The following is a 14,657-nucleotide window of genomic DNA, read 5'->3' on the forward strand; positions in this document are numbered from 1 at the left end:
ACCTATCGTTGTAAATGTGTCTTTATTTACTTGGCCCTTAAACAAGTTGTCTAGGGGATAGTGCAAGAAAGAAAGGGCCCGTCTGTTCGGAACCTGCATTTGCAAATCATTAACAACAGCACCAGCAGCTGTGTGGAGGTACTTCACCGTAAGCCTGGCCGTGTTTCATCCTGTTAGTTTAAATGTGAGGTCAAAGACCAAGGGAGATAATAAAGGGGAAGTGTTAATACGCCATGTGAGTAAGGAACCATGATTAATCTCCCTGCCTCTGATGAGTAATTGACTCTTTCTTGAAACTCCTAAATAAAACACTGTAATAAACGGTCAATGTATGTACCGCTGCCATCTAGCAGACTGCACGGGGCTCAGAGGTCTGCTGTAGGGTCTGTGCTGCTGGGAGCTCACAGGCTTTTATTTTCCTGCCTGCAGGAAGAGAAGGCCTGGCCCACAAAATGAAACAAAACTAGTCACCCTACCATTCTGCAGAATGGGTTCCAGCCATGCCCACCCCTTCCAGTCAAAGTTAGGAGAATCAGCCCAGGCTCCAGGGAGCTTCCCGCGAGACTGGGAGAGACAGTGCACTATGGCTGGGATTTGGGGAAACCGGTGTGAATTTCACCTACCAGATCCTGCCATCTGAAGAGCTCTGCATGCTGTACTGGGCAAGAAATGCAGGGTTTACTGCATTCATGCATGACTGCCCTTTCAGTTCATGCATGAGAGTCCGATTAATTTATGCATGAATGCCCCATCAGTTCGAAGGCGAACGCCCTGTTAATTCAGCCCGAGCATGAGTGGGGCAGAAGCTGCAGGGGTTTGATAGCACAGAGACAACTGCAAACAAGGGCAGCCCCAGTTACAGTGGTTCAACAGACCTCCAGAGATGGGAACATCGCTCCCAAGAGCGTGAACACTTGGCGGTCCTTTTTTTCAGAGCAAAATTACAGAAGTGTGGGACACATGCAACCACTGCCCCTGGGAGATGTCCGTGCAGTGGCTATGGCGGCGTTAGGAAGCTGGAGCTTGCGGGATGCTGCTTTTGGCTTTGGAGACCAAAACCTACAGAAGTGGTGAACACCCTCCATCAGAGCCCCACAGCTCTGACAGCCAGGCAGTTGCTACTGCTCCTCTAGTATCAGCCGAGAAGCTGGTGGCATGTCCTATTGATCAAGGAGTAACCTACAGATAACCATACTGGGGGAAGCATGCGGGAAGAGAGGTGTGAGATTAGCTCCACAGAAAATGTTGAGAGTCCGGCTTCATGTTCATCCTTGGAAAAAAAGTGTCAAAAAGGGTTGAAAATTCTCCTGCTGGGGATAACGGATGTTCCAGAAGGAAAAGGTGGAGTACAGGGTGAAGTGGGACAGAAATCTAGAGCTGTGAGTTAAGCAACTGCAAGCACAGCAAAAAGGCCTGAGCTCAGTTAATGTTACGGCTGTGGAACGTGCCCCAGGAGTGTGTGAACACCATTCCCCACCCCCATTCTGGATGTGTGTGAAGCCCCACAGCTACTGAACTCGTGACCCTATCGGAACCTTCAGCAGTGGTGTTAACTTCTGCTTGTACAACCTTAATCATCGCGCTAAAGCACAATGAATAACTTGGAACTGCCAAGTTCTTGGTTGGTTGTTTTGAGGGGACAAGGCCTAAAATTTGTAGCAAGAATTCAGATGATGATGATGTTCACCTTCAGAGAGGTGAGGGTGGAGTTTGCAATGGGTACATACGCAAACTGCTGGGGCTTTCTTGGTTAAGTGTGTTTTGCACAAACGAACTGCTCAGACTGCTGCAGTATTGACCTCCGTGGTCTTGTCCACAGGGGTGAGGGGGTGAAGTCTATATTCAGGTGGTGAGTGTATATTCAGGCTGCGTTAATCTCTAGTCCCCACGGGAAAGGGGCAGAGTTTGTAACAGACAACATATTGCCCAGACCGTGCTGATGAGTGCCCTGGTTCCCAGGGGGAGGGGGTGGAATTTTAGTAACGCACACGTTGGCGCACCACTGACCACTGTGTCTGTGCCGGGGGTGGGATCTGTGATGGGTATATAACCAAACCGTGACGCTAAACCCCTTTAACATGGGTGTTCATGTTACTAAGTGTACTGTTACAGTATTAATTCCTGCCGCCTGGTCCAAAGGAAGGAAAAGTGGACTCTGTAACTGATGTACATTAAGACTGTGATGATACTAAAAGAGTCGATAATGGATTAACATTCAAAGAGTTCTTTGATATGTGCCTTGCAGAGGTGTGGCGTGCCATATAAGCCATAAATTGCTGGGCTTGCTGCATTCCTGTGAGTGCCAGATTAGTTCATGCACGAGCCCTGAATAAATTAACGCATGAGTGCCCAGCTAATTTATGCATGAATGCCAAATTAATTTTTGCCTAAGCACACAATTAGTTCATGCATGCATGCCCAAATAATTTATGCCCAAGCACCCTGTTAGTACATGCATGAGCACCCAGTTTGTTAGTGCATGAGCACCCAACTGTTGCACATGTGGGTGCTGTGTTGGGCATATACAGTAGTTCGGGTAGCAAGGGCTGCCGGGGTGACCTGTGTAGGAGAAGGCCATCATCTGCTTCATGCCAGGTGCAGAGATGGTCCCACCTAGCTCTGAAAATGGTGTAAGCCACCAAAACTTCAGCCAGGAGAGCACATGACACCTCTGCTCAAGTTTATTTAAGGAACAGCAGCAGCCACTGGGAGAGGAGACACACCTGTGTAGAGGAAGTGCAGAGGAATTACGGAGGAATGAAGCTGGGTTAATTAACACTGATAACATACAGCTGTGGGCTGGCTTCAGGGGCGGCGGGTTGGCTGGTGTGGATAAGGTGCAGCTGTGGCTGGTTCCTGCTAAGTAGTTAAACAGCTCTAAGGGGTATGGAGGAGAAGGACCGAAGGAAGAGGAGCATGGGATGAAGAGAGACCTGGAAGAAGCAGAAGGAAGAGAGAGTGCCCTGGATGTAGGAGAGACAAGGAGAAGCCCTGGGAGAAGAAGGGGGCCCAGATGAGGAGAGGCTGGCTGGAAGAAGAGCTGGGATATGGAAAGAATCCTGACACAGCAGAGGTGAGAAGCAGGGTGGATTGGCCTGAAGAGGATGAAGAAACATCAGAGACAGTAGATGAACCGCTGAAACCTTGTGGGGGATTGGTGGCTGTGCTGGGGCAAGGTGTGGGAACTTCTTATTGAACTTAAGCTGGTATGGGATGGTAGAAGCCTTGTTGCAGCCAGCCAGTTTTGATAGTGCTGCAACATACCTGGATGTGCCTGAGGAGACATGCAGCTGGAGATCCACCCTCACAAGGAGGTGCTCCTTGCCAAAGGTGTGCACTCCCAAAGGGACTGTAGTCCCTGCATGACCTATGCCAGAGCAGGGATGGCTGAAAAGGGATTGTGGCCTCCACACAACCCAGGATGGAGAAGGTGTGATAAGAAGGAGTGGCAGACAGAAACTATTACACATGTGACCACAATGTCTTGTGCCACCCCTCTCCTCGCTGAAGGAGCTGGGACAGACTGAGTGACCTGTGGTGAAAGTAAGGGGAGCTGAGACATGGCAGGGCAAAGAGAGGTGGCTGGCTTAAGTGGAGTCTGGAAAAGGGGGAGGAAAGGTGTTTACTTAAATGTTTGTTTAATTTTCCAAGGGTGACTAGAAGTTTATATTGGTTGTCAATAAATTAAAACTAAGTTAAAAAAAAATATCCCCAAGTTGAGACTATTTTACCAACAACAAATGCCTGTGCGTGTCTGGTGCTGGATGACCTGGTTTTGGCTGGCACTAATTTTCTCCCTAGTAGCTGGTACAGTGCTGTGTTTTGGATTTTGGCTGAGAGTAATGTTGATGACACTGATGCTTTAGTTGTTGCTAAGCAGTGTTAACACTAAGTCAAGGACTTTCCAGCTTCTTGTACCACCCCACCAACGAGCAGGCTGGGAGGAGACAGCCAGGACAGCTGACCCAAACTGGCCAAGGGGATATTCCATACCGTGTGACACCATGCTCAGTATATAAATTAGGGGAAAAGCTGGTGAGAGGCTGCTGCTCGGGAACTGGCTGGGCATCAGTTGGCAAGTGGTGAGCAACTACATTGTGCCCCACTTGTTTTGTATATTCTAATTATTTTATCATTATTGTTAGTAGTATTTCCCCTTCCTTTTGTGTCCTACTGAACTGTCTTTACCTTGACCCATGTATATTTTTTTTTCTCCTTTATTCTCTCCCCTGCCCACTGTGGGGGCTGGGGGGGAGGTGAGCGAGCAGCTGTGTGGTGTTCAGCTGCCTGCTGGGTTGAACCATGACAGTGCATTACAAAGGGTATCACAAAAGCTGGCACACTTGGCAGTGAGCTGCATAAGCAAGTCAGCAGGAACCACTGAGGGATTTGCAGCTCTGACATCTTCCCCGGAGTTACGACCAGAAACTAACCCTTTCTCGGAAAAGAAAGGTGGACGGAGCAATTGGGATTCCTCAACAGCTGGGAAAGGTGTACTCGGATACTCTCATCTGCTCATAGAGCAGAGACTGTGTCATTTGCCACTAAATGGTGAATAGAAAGGGAGAAAACTACTTGTTTTAGACTTCTTGCATGGGGTCTGGTCTGCGGTGTGCCCTGTAACTCCTGGCCAACTTAAGCCTGCTGCTTGAGTGGGCACCCTGGCAGGGTGGATGGGGTGAAGCACATGTGATGGTGCTCTGTCAGCCCAGCAAAATGTGGGTCAGGACAAAGGGGTCAGGCTGCTCTGGCATGAGGCAACCTTATGAGTAAAGCATTTAGGAAATGGCAGAAATTTGGGGCTGGTCTTCCAGGCTATCATATGGGATACAGAAAAAGTAAGCGGCAGCCAGCTGCTGGTGCTATTCTGTCTCTGTGGCCCAAATTCCACCCCACAGTTAGTACAAAGGGCCAAACCCCAGCTCAGTAGTAGCTGTGGACTGCTGAGTGAACACAGCAGAACTGCAGCGTTTACACAACCTGTGAAATCTCAAACAGGTCAACAAAACCAAATTGGCTCTAACTGAACGATACTGTGTGTGGTCTCTGTCCCTGTTTGCCTTATTTCTTTTTTCCCACAAAAAATACCTCAATAATTGCCTTTCAGAAATTCCCAGCTCTGATCCATGTTCCTTGTGGAAGGAGGTAAAAAAGGTAAAAATAAACCAATATATAAATGACATAGAAGTAATGAAACTGGCTACACAAATTTCATAAAAAATTAAATGGGATCAACTTGACATATTCATTACAAAACCAACTACTCTCATGACTTTATTCCCTGCTACAGCCATCTCACCTGTCAATTTTCATTTAACTGTTTGCTGGAGGCTCAGGTTCTCCAAACAAAACGTGTAATTTTGAGACTATGAAGTTAAGTGACAAGTAGCCTGATTCTGCAGGGGGCTTAGTGCACACAGAGCTCCCCACTGTTTGAATAAAACATCGTGAGTGCTCAGGATCTTTTAAAGACAAAACAGCTTATTAGGATCACTGATACAGACCTACACCTGGGCTTTTAAAATGTGTATGAAGAAGCCCCCACTGACTTGACCTGGTTGGGGTACCCAACATTTAAAATGCTGACTTAGTTTTTACTTTGTTAAAATGCTTCTGGTTCAAGGTTGCCATAAGCTAAACTAGTAAGTGACTGAACTTACTGCTGCAGGAAAAGGTACAGGAATTCAAACCAAAGCCTTGCCCTGTTTCCAGGCATTCCTTCAATGCCCAGCACATTTATGGTGCTGGATAACTAACAGTTGCTATTTTTAAACCACAGTGACACTTGTGCTGAGACAGGCCATGCAAGACCCAGACCAAGGTTGGTATGGGTAGCAGCTCTGCACTGCAGCTGCAATGTAAACAAGATGAGAATCTGCTCCTTCACAGGTAACAGCCAAGGCTTACAGATTTCATGTTTGGAGCTGTTGTAGCTAGTGGTGGACTGGGGGACTCCTACGTTACCTATTAGTGGCACAAAAAGGCAGTATCTCAACAGAGACTAAAAATTTCAGATTGTGCTTCTGCTCCCTTGTTGCTGAGAAGGCTTCAGACCTTGAGCCCCAGGGTACTCTACAATCGGGATGCAAATCAAAATACAGCTATGGATCAAGCAGGATTTGTGTGGTATTGCCCATAAGGAACTGAAAGGGTCTGTCTAGACTGAGCCAAATACACTGCCTTTCTGTGGCTCCCTTTACCCCTAACAAGGCATAGCATTTGCACTTTATCTCATTTTTAAGGGGGACCAATGTCAATTAATTCTCCTGCTGGTGATAAATTTTGTTGTGAGATCACCCCCCCCCCCCCCCCCCCCCCCCCCCCCAACTAGGTGGAGTAGAACTGAACAGCTGCCTTGGTCCTTTGGCCCACTGGTACGGTGAGCTTTCTCAAACTTTCCCTGCAGCCTCTCACCGCTCTGTGGTGGCCAGGCCCTGAATGACTGTGCGGCGCTGAGATCCATGCAGCATGCCTGGGCTGCTCTGTGAGCTCGCAGGGAGCTGCCATTAGCTACATGCCTGAGCAGCGCGAGGCCTTTCCCACACTCCAGCTGACACAAGCACAGGGTAGCAAAGGACAGTGAGTTATCGTATTTCAGATAACAGGTTGCCAGCACTTCTGTGTAACTGGCAGCTGCCACTTCTCAATTATGAGATAATTACTAGTGCTGTCCGCTCAGACCATTTGTTCAGAGGCTTCGATGACAAACAGATTTGCTGGAGGACAAAAGAAGCCCCAAAACTGTACACAGCTTCTGGGAAGCAGCATACAAACACAGAGAGAATCAAAGCTCAGAGGTATGTGGCACATCTTTCTGGTGCATTGTTTCAGCTTGTCTCATATGCGGATGGACCCTTGGGCAGCTTGCTTGTCTGCAAATAAACAGTTGTGCTTGAAAGGAAAAGCGCACTGAACCTGCAGTGCCAAAAGGGCCTTGCAGGTCAGCCAGGTGAAAAGCCAGTCACTTGAGTTCTCACCTGAGCAATCCTCTGGCCACCCTCAGTGTAGCCAGATATCCCGCAGTGTTTTTAACTGCTACACATGCAGCCCTATATGAGATTTTTTAAAAAAATAAAACATCCCTTGCACATTGACACTGATCTGAACCCCAGAAAGAGCTACACAGGCTCAGGTGAAGTAGGAAGGGTACACTCCAGTCGAGACTGACCTGTATGTCCTCCTCAGGCACAAGGCAAAGATATCCCTGTCCCCTTCTCATCCTATTAGATGCAGAAAAGTCCTGGTTTTAAAAATCTGTCAGGATACATGTTCTCCTCAAACCATAGTATTTGCTGTCTGTTTTTGCTTGTTAAGAAATCTCTTTTTTCCTGCAAAAACAAATGCCCTTGGAACTTGCCAAAACTCATCACAAGCTTTTTTGCCCTTGAAACACTCTCTACTATCAACTCTCATCCCTATGTCCAACTGATCTTTTTCTCTTCAGAAGTCTTCCTCAGATAGTAGTATTGACCCAGACTATGCCTACTAGGCACAGACTATCCGGTAAGCGCAGTGTCTACAAGCTCTCCATTTCCCCATTCTCACACGGGCTTCTCTTTTCATGAGCCTTGGGCTTTCTGCCAGAGCAGGAAAGCCAGTGACTTCATTTGTCTCCAGGTCTCTCCTGCACAATGTCTATCACCAGCCTTCCTTAATCTCCACTATTATTACAGTCTAGGAGCTCATAATAATTTAGTATCTTTATCAATGACACAGGCAGTGGGAAGAGCACCCTCAGCAGGTTTGCAGATGACACCAAGCTGAATGTTGTGGTTGACATGCCCGAGGAGGGATGGGATGCCATCCAGAGGGTCCTGGACAAGCTCAACAAGTGAGCCCCTGTGAACCTCATGAGGCTCAACAAGGCCAAGTGCAAGGTCCTGCACCTGGGCTGGGGCAACCCCCGGTATCGATACAGGCTGGGGGGTGAAGAGGTGGAGAGCAGCCCTGCAGAGAAGGACTGGAGGGTACTGGTGGACGAAAAGCTGGACATGAGCCGGCAATGCGCGCTTGCAGCCCAGCCAGCCACCCGTGTCCTGGGCTGCAGCAGCAGCAGCGTGGCCAGCAGGGCGAGGGAGGGGATTGTGCCCCTCCACTCCGCTCGGGTGAGACCCCACCTGGAGTGGCTGCGTCCAGCTCTGGCGTCCTCAGCACAGGAAACACACGGACCTGTTGGAGCGGGTCCGGAGGAGGGACCACGGAAATGGCCAGAGGGATGGACACCTCTCCTGTGGGGAAAGGCTGAGAGAGCTGGGGCTGTTCAGCCTGGAGAGGAGAAGGCTCCGGGGAGACCGTACTGCAGCCGTTCAGTACTTAATGGGGCTTGTAAGAAGGATGGGGACAGACTTCTTCGTAGGGCCTGCAGCGATAGGACAAGGGGTAATGGCTTTAAACTAAAAGAGGGCAGATTTAGACTAAATGTAAGGAAGAAGCTTTTTATGATGAGGGTGGTGAAACACTGGCACAGGTTGCCCAGAGAGGTGGTAGATGCCCCATCCCTGGAAACATTCAAGGTCAGGTTGGAAAGGGCTGAGCAACCTGGTCTAGCTGAAGATGTCCCTGCTCACTGCAGGGGTTGGACTAGATGATCTTTAAAGGTCACTTCCAACACAAACCATTCTATGACTTAGTCCAACAGAGACAGGTGCACATGCTCTGAGGTAGGCTGTGTCTTACCGCTTCATGAAGTGCTAGGTGAATTAGTGCACATTTTTATGGTGCATTTTAACTCTTCAGAGTTGGCAGACAAAACCCACAAAAGCCAACGTCAGGGTGAAGGACAGGAGGCGGGTTCAAAGATGCCTTCTATCTAGTGTGATGTCTGGCACTGCTGTGGTCCTATTAGCATGTCTCTGTCAAAGTGAGAATTCCATTTTGTTTTGTGAATCTCATTCTGCTTTACATTCTGCACTGTCACCTTCACAGTGCTGCAACTCTTACCCGTGGTAGCAGCTGAACACGTTGGGAAAAACCCACATGCTGGAGTAGTTGTAGCAGATGAGGCCAACAAAACCCATCAATCCTGAACGTCTGGAACAGTGGGTAAGGTCACTGCTCTGTTACAAACAGCAGTTTACCAGATGGGACCAGAGCCTGAACGTACCCCAGCAGAGGAGAATAATCAAAAGGGACATCTCAACAAACCAATGTATACTGTAAGACAGGAAACATTCTCTAACAGAGTATGCAAGAACCACAAGAACCACGTGGTCTAAGGGCAGGAACTATACCTGCCACTCATAAGAGAAACGGCAGAGGTTTTCTGGAGTCATCTGCTTTTTCAAAAAGTCAACATCCTCAGCACTTACTGGAGTAAGATAGCAATGGACAAGAGATTCCTTTGTAAAGCCTGTCTTCCTTTCCTGTCCCCTGAGGGTATTAACTCAAACCCCAAGCTCCTGCATGCTGCATGATTTGGGGCTACTCTGGTGCTGTTACCCAAAAAGGTGTGGGAAATCTGCTGCCTAAGACCGCCCAGCAAATGCAAGAGGGAGTCCTGGAGCTACTGCCTGTGACTGAGAGGGCTTCGGAGGTCCTGGGCCCTCACTAGTGTTACAGCTGTAACTCAGATCTATACTGGGGAAACCCCAGCTCAATTTCACCAGGCACCCACTTTTTGCAAACAGAAGGGAGCATGTGGGCCAGCCAGGAGCCCATACTCCAACCTGGACAAGCAGAGGGCCAGAAACTGCAGCCTGGTATGCCATGTTCTGGCATTTAATTCATACACATCCCAGGAGACCCGTAAGTCAGAAAAGTGCCTCATGAGTTCCCAGACCGTGCAGCTAGTGCTGCAGCGACAGCACACCGCACTGGCCGCAATCGACCGAATGCGGTTGCTCTCAGCTAGCCACCCCCAGCTCCTTTTCCCTGTCTCCCCCTTGATGTCATCCCTCCCTCAGATCTGCTGCCAGAAGTGTTGGTAACAGCTTCCTAAATGGGAATAGAGGCATGGGCCTGTTTCCAACAGATGCCTTTTGTGCAATTCCACTCCAGAAGTTACTGAAAGGCTGGCTCCTGTGTAGAATTCATACCTGTACTCAGCAACGCCTCCTGCATGCTTCTTCATGGCTGTATCAGAGCTCATTCCATAGAAGAGTTTCACCTTCTTGCCATTCTTCTCCATAATCTCTCCAGCACACTGGTCATGGCCTGCAAACATTCCTCCAAGCATAACAAAATCAGCACCAGCTCCTGTGATCAACAAAGTGACATGTAAGAAAGCAGGGAAGGGAGAAGAGGACGAAAGACAAAGCAAGAACACAGTGGCCTCCAAAAACAATAGCGAGCCCTGAATAATTGGGTACAGAGAGTTCCCTCCTGTAACAGATGCAGCAAACTTGGAAGAAGTGCTCTACTGAAGAACTGACACATGCTGAACTGTATTTCTCCGGTATTTTAAATGGAAAGAATAATCCTTTTCTGTTGTGATGACAAAGATCTAGATTTTTCTGCTCCACCCCAGACTTTTATTTTCAAATTCAGTTTTAACCCTTTACTCCCTAATAGTATCTGAGCACAGTTCCTTATTAATTACTACTGTGACTGCAATATTCGGAAGCCTTAATCGCAAGGCTGGGCCCTGTTGACCTCGGTGCTGCACGGAGAAGAGGGCAGCTCCTGCGTCAAGGCCTTTCTAGGCTACAAGCTGTGAGTGGGAACGTACCCTGAAGGCAGTATGTACTCCTCCCTACACTGACATAAACCCACCAGGTTTTGTAATGAAATAATTTTTCAATCATCTGTCTGTTCAGTGTGGGTCTGGGCGATCACTTGTCAAAGAGATCTGGATGGGTCTGCATTTGGTTCTTGTTGTTTTAAGACTCTAGGCCAAGGACCACCACCCCTGGGTTCTGTGGTTCTCAGCATGCATCACAAAGGAGGTCTAAGCCATAGCTACAACTCCTAAATATGTTCCAGATACTGAGTAACAACACTGAATACTCAATCATGCCTGTTTGGTTTGTCCATCTCCTGTGGCTTTGCAAATCATGAAATCAATTCCACTGGGAGTAAGATCAGGAAGAAGGTTTTTGGAATCACTCTTGATTTTCTGCAGTGATTTCCAATATTTCCAGCTGGGCTGGAACTATTCCACCAGCAGCTCCTCCTGTGGTATTTTGGCATATCTAGTCTTGCTTGGAAAAGTTTGGCTTTTACTCCTTTATGAGCCTGTGGTGACCCATTCCTGAAACAAAACATTTTCCTGTTCAGCCTCTGCTTCTTCGGTGTGTATGTGTCACAACAGGCCTCCCCTCTGCCCAGCTTTTTCCCAGAACTGGCAAAAGAACAGGGCTATAAACCTCACTTCATAGAAAGCAGATGAGCCTCAATTAACCCCGCCCCATCATGAACATGTCAGAACTCTGGGGAGATCCCAGGCTAGGTAAGTCTGGCGTTAGGATTTGCTCTAAGCTCTTGTCACTATCCAAACGATACTACTGGACCTTGAAATCTGAAAAGTGAAATCATTAAATCTGCTCAGCTTCTGCCATCTCCCTAAAAGCTCTGTACACAAACTTGAATGTGGGAGTATTTGCATCTTAGAATACATAACAACTGTGGAGTATGCACTGATTTATAAAAGCCAGTTCCCTCCCTCCACCCCTTTTCCAAAGAGCAGATCTAGCAGCAGCACTTGGGAGCAGAGCACCCAGCTGCTCTGCTGACCTCACCTCCCTTCGCCTGGTTGTTGTCTGAAAAGAACAGTATGTCCATGGTAAAAGGATCTTAAAAACAAGGCTTGTGCAGAACGGCTGAGCGCATCACAAGCAGTATTTATAGCCAGGCACCCATTCAGGTGTCCTGTCATGCCAGCTACCTGGCAGATTTTTCCTGAGCTCTCTCGTTTCAGATGGCTGAGTTTTAAAGCCTCAGTTTGACTCAGTCTGATACTACTATTAACCTGCCAAAACCAAGGGAACACTCATCCTTTAAGACATTCTCAATTAATGGTGGGGAGCTCCTGTTGTTACCTGGCACAATCTTGCTCCATCTTTACAAAAAGTACCCTGGGAAATCTAGTTGATGTCTTCGTCACGGGTGGAAGAAAACAACATGAGAAAGAAGGGATGTCTTTGGGGTCAAGGTTTCAAAGGAGGGTGTTTAAACAAGTCAAAGTCCTGCCCAAGGACTCTGTCTGGTCAATACTATCCCCCGATCCCCAGTTCTAGTCCTGCCTCTACTTGTGGGTCTCACAGACTCCAAATTATTAATGCAAGACAGTCACATGAAATCTACACTTCAGAATCACGTGATTTTGGTTCCTGTGCACTTAAGTATCTATTTATTATGTTTCTTTTGACTGTGTATTTTGGGAGGAAAACAAGTATGTTTGAATTACAGGATTGAAACTCATCCAACTTGAGTAACTTTTGCAAACTACAACATAATTCACCAAGCTCTTCCAGAAGAGAGGAGCTATGTTACAGCAGACGCAGCACATCCAAACACTGGAATGACACATGCTTACTGCTCTGCAGCTCCAGGAATGACAACCCCATATTAAATACACTTTTCCAATGCTCTCTAGAACTTTCCAACCTGCTTCAGTGTTGCAAAGATGTCCAAAGGTTTCAAGTCTGTTCCGCTGCTTTTCTAACAGTTAACATCCAACCAGGAGGCTGTAGTTTTTAGCATCGTCTTTCTTTACTTTGGCGTGGGTTTTTTTTGTATGAACAGAAGCATTGATGATGTTTGCAGCACCCAGCTGCAGTCTTTCATTTTCAAGTACATACAGACAATATGCCATTATTTTAAGATGTGGGGGACATGGAACACCTGGCAACAACCCCCTAGATAATACAGGATGTGATGGGTAACACTGCATACAAGCATCCCAGTAGCTCGCCCAGAGTTTGCTAGACTTGACCCGTTTCTACACAATGCCACTTCAATGCACTGACTTGCTCCTTGAGGCCTGCACTGCATCTGGGCTGATTTTGCTCATTCACATTTCACAGTGCCTCCTCTTTCAAGCCCTTACAGAATATGTGTGCTGACGCCAACCCCATCTTGCAGCACTCACAGTTCTGCTGGATCTGGATGGAGTCCCTCAGATGTCTTTTGTATGCCTGGTAATACAAGTTACTGATAACCAGATTGGCTCTGCACAAATTCAGCTGGAGTCAGCCTGGATTTGTAGTCTGGGCAGCCCTCCAGGCAGATGCAGCATTAAGTCTGCCTGGACCACAGCTGGCCCTGGAATCAACATTCACCTGTGCTCCAGCTGAGCCAGCAAGCCTCTGCAGCAGTAGGTAACACACACAGCTATTGAAAACAGGAAAAAAAGCCAGTATGACCTCTCAAGTATATTTTGGAACCAGTATATGTCCCCAGTTGACTTTTCCACATGATTCTTCCTTCCTTTTCCTTCTCTGCTCCTGTATCTCTTCTCTCCACTGCTGTAAGGAACAGCAGTATTGTGTTAAAGATGCTGGCATAGAACTCAAAAGGCACATTCTGTTCCTGGCTGTGTCGCAAAAATATATGTGACCTCAGGCAACTGAACTTAGTATTTCTGTGCTTTGACTTCTCATCTTTAAAAAAGGAGACAGTAGTGCTTCCCTGGGGCATTCTAAGAAATGTGCTCATGTTATCAGCCTTTCCAAGGGTCCAGTTATGTGACCCATCTGTGAGCCCAACACAGAGTTTTTCCATGTTCTCTCTTATTCCTGCATCAAAACACCTCTTGTCCTCCTGATCAACCTACATCTTTTCCATTATCATCTCCAATACCCAGATGGCAGTGACATCTCCAGTTTACCAAATCCGTACTAGGTTCCCATCCAGCAGTTCCAGAATTCCAACAGTCTCTCCCAAAGTATCTGTCACTTCTGGCATTTCTGCCCTCCACTTTCAGCACTTCACTGTTCCTTGCCTTCTTCAACAGGCTTCCACTGTGTTTCCCCTCTGCCAAAATGCCCAGTCTGCCTCTGACTCCTGACACCAGTCAATGTGTTTACCTTCCACTTGTAAAGCTTAGCATCTTCTTCATGGTTCACAACTACTCACTTGCACTCAGTCCACTCTACTCCTCCTGTTCCCATGAACTTGCCTCCTCCAGTCACATCTTTAGCCATCTGTCAATGCTAGTCTTCAGATCTGGGACTCCCTCAGGCTTTTTATGATTCAAATGGCTGCTTTGTCACTGCTTTATAAAGAACACCTCAACATCCCTTTCATAAAGACTTTACAGTGATCCACCAAAACCGGATAGTATAATCACTTTCATCAAAAGCCTTCTTTGGGCCTCTTGTCCACGCTTTGTCCAGTCCTCCATCCCCAGGTGAACTGTACATGAGTGTATTATATCACCCAGTCTCTGATATCCAATATATTTATCTAACTACTCCTCCTCAAGAGGCTCTCGGCAAGCACAGAGGTCTGTGCTAGACAATTCAGTATCAGTATCAAGGTTTTAGCTTGTAAATGCCGGGCATCAAGGCTATCTTCTACGTGGCTCACATAGCCAATCACCTCAACAGCATGCAGCAGACACTGATAGCAGTAACATTATCTAGAAGCTTATTTTGCCATCCACCTTTGACAAAGGCACACCTGGCTCCAGCTAGTCAGATGTCCACAGTGTGCCTACCTCAATTACACACAACCAGCTATGGTAAGTTTATTGCCTCAAGGTAATCTCTATCAGTTCC

At 47.4% G+C, this 14,657-nt stretch overlaps 1 protein-coding gene across 3 annotated transcripts in view; it reads right to left on the reverse strand.

The window, feature by feature from the left end:
• GMPR (guanosine monophosphate reductase) overlaps positions 1–14,657 on the reverse strand; it is a 49,677-nt gene that overhangs the window by 6,647 nt on the left and 28,373 nt on the right. For all 3 annotated transcript variants that reach the window (XM_005236686.4, XM_055800127.1, XM_027785608.2), the window contains exon 8: positions 10,035–10,194. In XM_005236686.4, coding sequence (XP_005236743.1) covers positions 10,035–10,194 — 160 coding nt within the window. The remainder of the gene's footprint in view (positions 1–10,034; positions 10,195–14,657) is intronic.

This window comes from Falco peregrinus, chromosome 3 (assembly GCF_023634155.1).
Source record: "Falco peregrinus isolate bFalPer1 chromosome 3, bFalPer1.pri, whole genome shotgun sequence".
Lineage (NCBI taxonomy): Eukaryota > Metazoa > Chordata > Aves > Falconiformes > Falconidae > Falco > Falco peregrinus.